Below are 12,450 nucleotides of genomic sequence, written 5' to 3'. Positions count from 1 at the left end.
CTTATGCGATTATGAATGAATACTTTATTGAGTCAATAAACTTATTAAAAATACTTAAACAACACTCAAACTTCCGCGACATAATTATCAAAATTTGGGGATGAGATTGTTTGCCCTCGCAATCGTGTGAAATCCATTCTGCGAGCACGGTTCAATTAACATGTACAATCTTCTATTTGTACCAACTGAAATTGCCTCGTATCAAGGTTGAGTTTAAAGCTGCAGGTCCGCCCGCCCGGAAAACGGCGTGCGCGTTTTTTTAACCGGGTTTCACAAACAAAAGGATGCACAACACTCAGGAAAACGTGCTACATGTAGTAGGACCTTTCAAAACTGCGGATAACATACCAAGGATGTCTAAAAACATATGTTGAACGCGTTAAAATAGGAGGATGTTTAAAACTATGAAACACTTGCCAAACATAGGCGTTATTCCAAAACTATGTAGAAAGTGCCAAACATAAGTAATGTTTCAAAACTCAGAATAACTTAATAAAAATAGGAGTATGTTTCAAATGGAGAACATGCAAAATGTATGAGAATGTTTCAAAACATATGGAGAGTGTGCCAAACGTAGAAGGATATTTCAAAACAATGGAAAACTGGCAAACATATGGGCATGTTTTAAAAATATTGCGAACGTGCCAAACATAGTAAATTGTTTTAAAACATGTTGAAACATGTACCAAATCTGTGGAGAACGTACTAAACGTAAGATGGTGCACCAAACTATTAAACACTGACCAACTTTGTTAAAAGTTAAAAACACATTTTCCATGACTGAAATCGTTCTCTTTTGGTCTTAAAAGCGATTGAATGCATATGCAGTGTCTATGATAGACAAACAAGCTACAACTAAACATCATCCATTTCGTCCATCTAGTGTGTCAATCTCCTTGACACTATCGAAAATGGCGATGACATATTATGATAATCTTTCTGACTCAAAGGCTACTATTTAACTGTTTCTTGCCGGCTTCCACACATGCCCTCTGGCGTGACTTGGACCGCATGGAAATATTTTTTTTATAACCTACTAAGCCAGATACCTTATGTTAAAGCATACCTTTGGAGTGTGACGGTTTTAGAAAGTGTGCCACCTTTGCCAGTCTTCGCCCTCGGAAGATGTTGTTCAGTCAGTGCTTGAATAATAGTGTTGACTAAGGAGCTTTTGCCTGCACCGACGTTACCGAGAAGAAGAACAACTTCCGGGTTTTGGGACCTGAAACATTGAAAATGAATACTGTCATAAGTAATGTTAAACAAAGAATACTTCTTATATTTCTTACATTAAAATTGCACCAAGGAGATTAAAATTATGCGTTTCTTTCATTAACAAAAATGAAGTCCTGGTGAATGAAGGTGATGCTTTGGCAATACAAATTTCAATGAATGTGTATCCAGAATGAATGTCTATATTAGCTGACAAATGCAAAACATTCAACAGAAATAAAAACAAAACATTTTGATCAATTCAACCTTTGTTTTCACCATTGAAATTAGTCGGTAAACTAAGAACCACTATTTACATAAGTCATAGACAAACCACTTGTCATTCAACATAATGTAGTGCAATTACCGATCATTTAATCTCATGAGACTAACTATGTCAACTTGTCCATATATTAACTTTATATAGATATATGTTTCTTCTATATATAAACATTTTTAATCAATCAATCTGTAATTAATTTTGTAGAGCAATGGACTTTTAAGGACCGGTTCGAATGGATTTATCGAATAAACCTTTGTCGACATAATAAGTTATAATGCCGACTGTTGTTTTTATCGACAAACAGTTGAATCACTTGACTGCCAACCCGCCTCAAAACTAAAATACAAAGCGTCTTCCGAGAGGATCCCATGTGCGAGCACTATTCAATGGGTCGATCATGTTTAAAGAGGAAGGGTATATGTGGATACTTTCAAGGGGTAGAACGCTAAAATTGTCAGAACATTGTTTAAACCAAATGTTGTGCAATTATAAGTAGTCGAGGATGTTCTAAATTTCATTTTCTACATCCTTATGTGATTCATTGCACCCCAGACATTTCAATTTCATTTAAGCAAACGAAGTTTCTATGATATTGTAGTTTTACAAGGTTTGTTCATGTTTAAATCCAATTTTTCTTCATTCGTAGTTTATAAACGCATCAACACCTATAAGTACTGATCTGCATTTCCCGATGTTTCGGTCAAAATTGTTAAGCAAATACTTATATAATATGAATCTAGTTTGGGTACGCCCAGGAAGGCGTTGGAACCCTTGGACATTCTGATCTTTCATAGGACTATGGGTAGACTGGTTACGCCGTAAAATAAACAATCCCCGATATATATGACATAGTTACCTCTGACAAAGCGATTTTATTTCTTTTAACAATTTTATCGTATCGCCATTTTTTGTTTTTTTCTCAGCCATTTTTGGGTGTCTTCCTGCTGCATAATAAACGAGAAATAAAATTATAAACATTTTTGTTGCTTTATTGTTCATTGAGTAGTGTCGTTGTGTTTTATTTCTTATTAGGTCGTATCATCGTTGTAGTTTTTATTGTTTATTGAATAGTATCATTGTATTTGTATATGTAGGTCGCACTTGCGTAAAGACGTATTCATGAAAGAAAACTACTAGCGTACCGTATTCAGGAATACGCATCTATTATCGCTTCTTAATATTGTTTTACATGTTTTTATATAAAAACAAGTAACACAAGTACCGATCGCTTTGGACAACATTATTGTAGTGTGGCCCGTGTTATTGCATTACGATCGAACTATTGTGTTATTATAAATAAGCTTTAATAATTACTTGCATATTTGGATTGATATGAACCATATTCAGCTTTGCTTTTCTTGGCTGACCAGGAAGTAAATTAACGACAATGGTTTCAATAGTTGTCTTATGTAAAAACGTACTTGCTTGGATGGTCTGAAGCATTTTGGTACAAAAATATAAATATTAACGCTTTTTTGCTTTTGTGAACAAAGCAAGTCACAAACACATTTGCGGTGTCAAACTTGTACAATTTACCATAAAGCAATAATACATTACTTAGCTACTGAGGCTCATAAGTATCAAAATCGTGTGCTTACCTTCAAATATAAAATACGTTAAAAGCTACCGAACTCCATTGATGCTCAAATGACCATGCAGTCCACATCCCCTTTTGCCAACCCAGACGTACACACATGCGCTTCTTATCTTTAGTTCGTGCTGTGCAACGTGCACACGTACTGCAACACTAGGGAATTTTGGAATGTTTAGCTTGTCGGACGGAGATCAAATACCATGATTGGCCTTAACTTTATCGAAAATATGTAATGAAGGCCACATTCAAATGTATTGATGACAAAGAACAAACTTTATGCAGTTCAACTTCGATGACTGTCCGGTAAAAAGAAAATCGTTGGCGAAGAGGTGACACGTGTGATCCTCTACGACTTTCTAACTCGGTCCAACGACGTCGTTTGCCATGATTTAGAAAAACTACATATCTAATTCGTGGCCACCAGATAACTCACTCGTGGGAACGCGATAGTAAGTCTTGACCACGGCACAAGAAGTCATGGAAACGAGTAAGTCGTGGCCACAAGATAAAATAGACACACACATGTCACGTATTTGCCATCATAAATTCGACCCTAAACTGTTTCGAATATATTTTTGAAAGCGTTTGTTATCATCATTATGGGGTTCCATTTCTGTCACACTTCAAAGGCAGGCTACACCATCAGTTTTCTCGTTTACTAGATAGATAAACCAGTCATTTTCAAAATGTGAGATTATAAGAACCTTTCATTTGTATGCGAATCGGATCGTAAACAAACAATTCATTTTGTTTCCAAACATATAATGAAAATATGCCAACACCAGAAAGCATGTTTGATACTTTGACGATGGTTGACATACACTGGAATAGGTGGGTAGTGTTAAGTGCTCTCTTAAATACTTATAATAATTTCCACATAAATATAAAAATATCCCAACGTACTTGAAAAAAAGAGTGTTTTGTTAATAAATACTCGTTTTCCTCATTCTTTAGACTAATACAAATGCAGCATTAACGTTTTTTGAAGGCAGATTGCAATTTAAATGGTGTGAATGTATTGTTGCTGTTGTTTTAAATCATTTCTTTTAATCGCTCCACTTTAATGGACCGGTTGTCATTTAAACAATTCTATTTTTTTAAAGAGAAAGATGAGTTTTAGGCACTTTGTGAAAAATCAAAATCAATGAAGTAACAACTAGCAGATACTTTTTATATATGAAGGGAGGGTAAGTGTAGCCCGCCTGTGGTGTTTCTGGCTTTTTAAATCAGTGGTCTGTAACCTTCCATAATTTAAAGTTGTGAAAGTAGCATTTTTGTATGTGTCGTATGAATGGGTGATTTGAGACAGACATCATTAATATTAGTGTTTTAATTCCAAGCTGTACACACCATTACATTTGATCTGTATGTATTTATTATTTATTGCTGAAGTTTTGTCTAATGAGTTGTATTAGACTTGAATTTCGCCCTTTGGCTGTATCTTGTAGTTTGTCACGTACTTTCGTCGTTCTTATAAATGCAAGTTTAAAACATTTTGCATGTTATTGCAATTCATTTGATTTGCAGTCTAACCAAACCACCAACAACACGATAGACTGAGAGGTAAAAGCGGACATGATTGTGAACACAATTGGTGCAATAGGCCCGTTGATGTTGCCAGGAGTATCTGACTGGTGTTCGATTTACATTGCTAAACCCTAAGCACAATACGGCCACTAATCCCAAACATTCAACATTGAAAATTAGTTACATAATAGACTGTTAAGAACATGTATAAAACAATGTTATATTGTATAATTCATAACCATCATTTATTGATGTGCACCCAGTCTCAATCGTCATAGTAATAAGTAGAGTCCCTGCGATACCATTTACCGATAGAGGGATGAGACTTCGATAGTACCAATATCATATGAAATAAGTTGTATAAAACCTTTAGTTTGGTTCATCATTGTGAGTATGCCTTTCAGTGCAACTTTTATACATACAACGTCTTTATTATATTCTAACACTTTCTAAAACATTCGATAAGTTGTCATCCGGGATATGAATGTCAGAATGGTCAAGGGCCAATGATATGCCCGATTCTGAACTCAGTGATTCGGTCGTTGTTTGTTGCAATTCATTTATTACAACATTGTTGACAAGTTGGCAGAGCAACAAAAACATGTTTTGCTGACCTAGTTTAGGTTTTGAAGCACTCCATATGACCTTGACCTTGGTACTCTTGCCTTTGTATTGAGTGTATTTTTTATTTTTTGCTTAATTTGAAGCGTTTATTTGACAACAGCTGTAGTTCATAAAGTATATTAGAAATATAAAAAAGCTTTGAATCACTTGTCATGATTAACAGTAACAGAAGTTTATTTGCTAAGCGCATGCTAAAAAGATATAAAGAGTCCTTGTTTATCAGCAAGGTACTTGAAATCACAGAGATAAGCCGCCAACATCCAAGTATATCAATGATTTTATTTCGAAGCACAATAAGAAGACAAAAGTGAACAGCAGTCAAGCATACAAGACAGGCACGAGAAAACAGCACTATTTACATGTATATGCCGATTACATAACACTATTGAAATGACCACATCTTCAACAAACAAAAACAAGGATTGTTGTGACTTAAGTATGGACTAACAAACACATGCACACTACTTAATAGGACCCTCGATTTATATCAATGCGTAACAATGCAGATTGGTTCTGGTTAAGAAAACCTTAAGAGAGTGTTAAACAAACACTTCACAAGTGTGCAGTAATGGATGTAATACTATTTTATTCAGCAAAATAATAGGTCATACACACATAATAGAAAAATATTTGTCTGCAACGAAGCGACACTTCCATAATACTGAATGAGCACACGTGAATTCAGGCATATTGTTTTAACTCAACCAAAGGAGCTTAACGTCACTTATAGATTCTCATGGAATAACTATATCATCAACATACAATAAGAGAAACATTTTCAATTGCACATCCTCGAAGATATTAAGCGTAAAATATCCTTCTATATCATTTCAATATATACAAAATAAGAAAGGTGACAAAAACTCACTCTGTCTAACACCAAGTATACTAGGGAAGTCATCTATTTCTTACCCCTGATATAACATATTCATACATTTATTGAACCTGATGTTTCCTCTTCTAAAAGTTTGATTAATATATAAAATATGTTATCTTTAACGACGTAATCAAATGCTTTGGTAAAGTCAATGATCGAAACGTACTTGTACAAGTTATTGTTAATTTGACATGGAATATAAAAAATATCTTATATCAATAGGACCTTGATTAAAACAAATCATTTTAATTTATTAATAATGGATGTGTGAATGCTATAGAAAAATATTTAATTAGGATTTTATTCCTTCATATGAAAATTTGTAACATTAACACTCCAGTTGTCGTAAAATGGTTTTACGACAACGAGATCTGAACAAGGTATTTTTTTTTTTTAAATCCACACCAATAGGCTGTGAAATCTATACAGAAAGAAAGCTGATCGGAACTGTTGATAATATGTTATGGTTACATAGTATAACTGATCATTTTGTTAAACTATATGGAAAAAATGGCTTGCAACTTTAATTGAATTTACCGTAATCATTGCGCAAGATAGTAGTAACTCCTTTTATATGTATAAGGAGTTGCAACCGTCTAACGCTTAGCTGTCGACTGTGTCCCAGCCTCGAATTCAATTTATTACAATTGTGTAAACAATGCCGAATCGAACTGTTGGAAAAAAACATTGTTTTATAAGATAATGTCAAAGTTATAAACAAACTCATTGAACGTCAAGCCAGATATACCACATTGTCACTTCTTTTCCATCATAAGAAATCATGCATAAGAACGGCTTAGGAGGAAGATGATAAAAAACCCTCCCAGAACCGCCAACACTATGAGTTGTGTTTGTTTCTCGAGACTATTCCAATTTCTACAGCCGTATATCAAGGCATCATCCCACATTTTTGCAACTCTCATTTGAATCAACTCTTTGGGTAACAGTGCTTTGGGTTTTACGCTTGATTGGGCATCTGTCAGTCTTTGTTGCATCATGGTTTTCAAAAACGTAAGGGCTATGATGTCAATCTCGGGATTTTGCTCCGTTATGTTGTCATTGTAATTGATCCACCGGAAGAGGTTGTCGTTAAGGGCTCCCTCGATGGTAAGCATTTCAGCAAGCTCGCGTTCTCTCTTTTCACGCGACGCATTTGACTCTCTAACCGACGCAGTTGAATCAAGTTTTGTTTCTTGATCTGTGACATCCATTTTCGTCAAAACGACAAAAAGATCACAGTGATCTGAAAATGAAATTATATTCATGGGTTTGATAATAGGAAAACTGTAACATTTACAATTACGATTTAAGACATTAGTTAAGGCCCATTTTAGGCTCTTGTGACATGAAATAAATCAACATACACTTCAGTTGTCCATCTGCAGTGTGTTGTTGGATGGCACGTTGTATGCCATCAATAAGCGCATAAGGCAACGAGGAGGATTGAGCGTCTATCACAAAGACAATTTTTGTCACTTCTAGTGCAGGGTCGCTTGCGTTGAACTTCCGAGACAGTTTTCCAACGCCGAATTTTCTCTGATATTCCTCGAGATAATTGATTGAAGTGCCGGTTGGAATGTATCCTGAAAGTAGTTTAGTTGGGTTATGTCTGAATTTGTCCATGTCAGACCCTAAAAACTCCGTGGCAAATAGCTTTGTAATTAGTACATAATTTTATCATGCTGATTGTTGAATTAAATGACAATCAACTATTCTACAATCGAATATAAATCTTAAATTGCGAGCTTTTATGAAAACAACTCATTTCATTACTCTAGTGGTTAACGATATAACACAAAATGCAAGAGAATTTTAAGAAAAAAATATATCTTACAACACGATTAAATATAAAAAACTGTACCGCCAAGAATAAGAAATAAAATTTCAAGAAATTCTTCATGACAGTTTGAATTGCCGGCAAAGTCAGTAAGTGTTGGAAGCATGTCAGTTAAGCCTTCCAACTCGTGGCCATCTTGTAGGTCGTTTTCGTTGACTCCGCAGTGGTAAAACCTGTAGGTATATACAATGTATATGGTGAAAACCAGGCCACTGGTGAAATTCATAACGCAAGGAATCACGCCTTATTTCAGCAAATTGATCTTTAAGTTTATTTAAAAGATAAAACCAATGTAACGTCATTTTCGCCCGTGGCCATGCCATGAAATGTGTGTTTTATATCACAACTAATAGACTGAACGCTATAAGCAGTTAGTATAAAAAGGTAGCCATTGCAAGATCTTCAAGTCATAATACAACAAAGAGAACGTGCCAAATACAGTAGAATATTTTAAAACTATGGCAATTATGGAGATCGTGTCAAATAAGGAAAATTACTATGTAGGAAGGGCTTAACATAGGAATGGAATTGTTTCAAAATTATGAAGAACGTCCTTAACATAGGAAATTGTTTCAAAATTATGAAGACCGTCCTAAACATAGGAAATTGTTTCAAAATTATGAAGACCGTCCTAAACATAGGAAATTGTTTCAAAATTATGAAGACCGTCCTAAACATAGGAAATTGTTTCAAAACTATTTAGAACATGCCAAACAAGAAATTGTTTCAAAACTATATAAAACGTGCTTAACATAGGGAAATGTTTCAAACCTATGTAGAATGTGCTAACACTATGTGTAAAAAGTGCTAAACATAGGAAATTGTACCAACACTTTGTATGGTGCCAAACGTTGGAGGATGCATTATACTACTAAACACCGACTTAAATGTTAAAAACGAATTCATCACTATTTGAATTGTGCTCTTTGCTGCATGTTTATTAAAGAATTATTAAAATGGACTTTATTTTCATGTGCAGTGTTATTGAAGTAGAAATATTTTACATCATTTATTGAGTCTAATGTTAATTTCCTTGACACTTTCTGAAAAAGGCATTGACTAATTTTTATGATAATCTGTCTTACTCGAAGGCTATTCTTTAATGTGTTTCTTTCCGCCTTCCAAACCTGCTCTCTAGCGGGACTTAAAAAATGAATGGTTTAAAAACCAATTAAAAGTCGAATATTTGATGTTGTAGCATACCTTTGGAGTGTGATGGTTTTGGTGCGTGTGCCACCTTTGCCAGTTTTCGCCCTCGGAAGATGTTGTTCAGTCAGTGCTTGAATAATAGTGTTGACTAAGGAGCTTTTGCCTGCACCGACGTCACCGACAAGAAGTATAACTTCCGGTTGTTGGGACCTGAAACATAGAAAATGAATAATTTCAAAAGTAAAACCTTCAAATATTACTCATATTAAAACTGCACTCGGTAGATTGTGAGAACTATAATGCAAGTATCTATGATATTAGGCACGAAGCCTCATGTAGTGGCATTTACCAAGAATGTGCAAATTGTGACCCTGGGATAAAAAATGGCCCCACCCATAGTTTCTATATACTTATACAGTAAATTGCTGTGAAAAGTATCTTTAATGAATTTGTTTGTAGAATTAAGATAAACTGACAATTTGAATTATTAAACAGAAATATATATTCTGTACATAAGCAATTCCGATCAATTCAACCTTTATTTCACCTTAGAAGTTACTCGGTAAAATCTGAACGTTTACATTAGTCATTGACAAACCACTCGTCATTCAACATAATGTAGTGCTGAGACTGAGTAATAAGACGACTTCAACCAAACTTTGTCGACTTGTCCATATATTAATTTGACACTAAAACTGTCTGAATAAATGCAATTATAAGCAGCCGAGGATATTCTCAATATCAGTATCTACATCATCAAAAAAGTCAGTTTCCATGATATTGGGATTTACCATGTTTTTTCATGTATAAATCTCAATCTTCTTCATTCGTAGTTTAGAAACGTAAAAACACAAATCAGCACTTATTTGCATTTACCGAAAAAAAAATTGGTAAGAAAATATTTATATAATGTGAATCTAGGTAGGGTACGTCCAGGAAAGTGTTAGCACGCTTGGACCTTCTGACTTTTTCTTGGACCGGCGACTATAGATGGTTTCGTTGCCTCGTAAAAAAAAACGATCTCCGATATATCTGGCATATTTACCTCTGACACAACGATTTTATATCCTTTAAAATCTTGATCGAAGCGCCATATCTTTTTAGTTTTCTCTCAGGCACTCTTGGGTGTCTTGTCGCTGTATATTCAAAGAGAAAGTGAAACATAGTTAGAAACATTTCTAACATTGCGGCTGTTTTTTGTTTTTTTTATTGCTTTTTGATTAGTTTCATTGCTGTTGATGTTTTATTGTTTGTTAAGAACTATTTTTGCATTTGTATGAGGGTGGCAGAAGCGTCAATGCGTCTTCTTGAAAACAAACTATAAGGTATACAGAAATATGCATGTACTGTCGCAGTCATTTTAATTCTAATCTCATTCCATTAATAATTGCTTCCTGGATAACCAGGTAGTAAATCAAAGGCAATGTTTTCATTAGTTTTCCTTTCCCAAAAAGTATTTGACTGGGCGGTTTAAAGTATTTTTGTACACAGATATAACTACTCGGACTTGAAAACACTAGCCTGTGTCAACCTCTTAGAAGCTAATATGCTTAAAAATGTACTGTTTTAGAAGTTTAGAAACCGTTTTACATTTATAGACAACGATGGCATGACACTAGTAACGTCCCTAATGCTGATACAGAAAAAGCTACCATTATGTTTATCTAATAAACATGATTTTACTAACCTTGGACGAATATATCTTCCATCTTTACAGGTCCATTGATCGGTGACGTCAAACGCACTTGTTGATGATAAACTAGCCATGTGTTCAACTTTATTACTTTTTCTACCGTTCCAACCCTTGATATTGAATGAGTTATTATATTTACATGCATCAAACATCCATAAAACATCGGTAACAGGATAATTCGGCACCAAGATAATTCGGTCTAGTCAATTCGGCACCAACACATTCGGCACCCAGTTATTTCATTTTTGCAAAATACTTTCATAATTGTTTCATTATTTTAACAGCGAAAGTTTTAGTGTTAAGTTTTAATATGAACATTTTTATGTCACATATTTTGTTTGTTATATCGAACATTCTACATGTAGTTGAATTTAGTATAAATTTAAACTGATTTAAATGTTTTCAAAATCTTTGTACCAGGAGTTAAAATTTAAAATACAGTACAGTGTATGATAATGAATAAAAAATAAGAATTAAAAAATAAATAAAGTAGCTCTACGAAATTTTCTGGGAATATAATTTTTCTGGACCAAATTTAAGCTCTAAATGCTTGAATACATGAGCAAAAAAGAAACGGTGCCGAGTTATCTTGGTATCCAATCTCATGGTGCCGACTAGGCGGTGCCGAATTGAATTGGTGCCGAAAAGATACGTATGCCGAATTTGTTGGGTGCCGAGTTGTCCGGAAACCAAAACATAATCTATCACACTCAAGTATTTACAATAGAGCTCTTATCTAACCTTACAAACGAAATAAAAAAAATCTATGTCTGACCCGATAAATCGCGAACTAGTCCCAATGTAAACATTCAATCGGCTTTTCTTTAGAGTTTCATATATCTTCAGAAGGCTCTTAAAAACTGTTTGAAAATGTAAATGGTATATTTTAAACTTTTTTAATAAAAATAATCCAACACAATTGTTATCGTGCTTTCTGTACAGACCAATTAACTTCAATGCACTTATCTTAACTTTAAACCGGAACAAATTAAAACAAAAAAGTTTTTGGAATTCATATCAATTGATATAATCGAGATTTGGAATTTTAGACCTTTCCAATGGTATAAGATATTTTAAAATAAACAAGAGCTGTCACAGAGACAGAGCGCTCGACTATTCCGCCGCTTTTCGGTGTATGGATTGAACGGTTTTGGCGAAACATGCATGGATCACTGTTGGATTAGATTTCAATGCAATACATGATGTGCTGTGATATTTATATAAATTGAATTGGAAAATATTTAAGGTGGTACGCAAACTTTAATTAAAATTCTAAGTCGAAAAAGGGGCATAATTTTGTCAAAATGCTCGATACAGTGACCTCTTCCTGTGTACAGGTTGGGGGCATGATGGTGAACAAGCGTGCTAAGTTTCAAAGCTAGATGTCAATGGACTTTGAAAATAATTGAGGTGGTACGCAAACTTTAACATAAATTCTAAGTCGAAAAAGTGGCATAGTTCTGTCAACATGCTTGATAAAGTGACCTCTTCCTGTGTACAGGTTGGGGGCATGATGGTGAACAAGCATACTAAGTTTAAAAGCCAGATGTCAATGGACTTTGAAAATAATTGATGGTACGCAAACTTTAACGTTAATTCTAAGTCGAAAAAGTGGCATAGTTCTGTCAAAATGCTTGATAAAGTGACCTCTTCC

The 12,450-nt window shown here is 34.4% G+C and overlaps 1 protein-coding gene across 1 annotated transcript; it reads right to left on the bottom strand.

Moving 5' to 3' along the window:
• Positions 1-5,505: 5,505 nt before the first annotated feature.
• Positions 5,506-10,946, bottom strand: LOC128224671 (uncharacterized). The gene is made up of 6 exons (XM_052934633.1): positions 10,791-10,946; positions 10,149-10,239; positions 9,158-9,313; positions 7,979-8,127; positions 7,482-7,700; positions 5,506-7,360 (listed from the first exon to the last, which is right to left on the bottom strand). Exons 1-6 carry the CDS (start codon positions 10,939-10,941, stop codon positions 6,897-6,899), a joined length of 1,230 nt encoding a protein of 409 aa, XP_052790593.1. The 5' UTR covers positions 10,942-10,946; the 3' UTR covers positions 5,506-6,896.
• Between the last annotated feature and the right edge of the window lie 1,504 nt (positions 10,947-12,450).

This window comes from Mya arenaria, chromosome 17 (assembly GCF_026914265.1).
Source record: "Mya arenaria isolate MELC-2E11 chromosome 17, ASM2691426v1".
Taxonomy (NCBI): Eukaryota; Metazoa; Mollusca; class Bivalvia; order Myida; family Myidae; genus Mya; species Mya arenaria.
Note: the sequence above shows the minus strand (reverse complement) of the source record. Positions and strands in the feature narration are given on the sequence as shown.

What these genes read in the sequence shown, in the direction of transcription:
- LOC128224671 (XM_052934633.1), bottom strand. Translation starts at nt 10,941, where the DNA reads ATGCATGTAAATATAATAACTCATTCAATATCAAGGGTTGGAACGGTA. An exon ending in AAAACCATCACACTCCAAAG is followed by an intron (nt 8,128 to 9,157) that starts GTATGCTACAAC and finishes ATATACCTACAG; the next exon opens with GTTTTACCACTGCGGAGTCA. An exon ending in TGCAGATGGACAACTGAAGT is followed by an intron (nt 7,361 to 7,481) that starts GTATGTTGATTT and finishes TTTCATTTTCAG; the next exon opens with ATCACTGTGATCTTTTTGTC.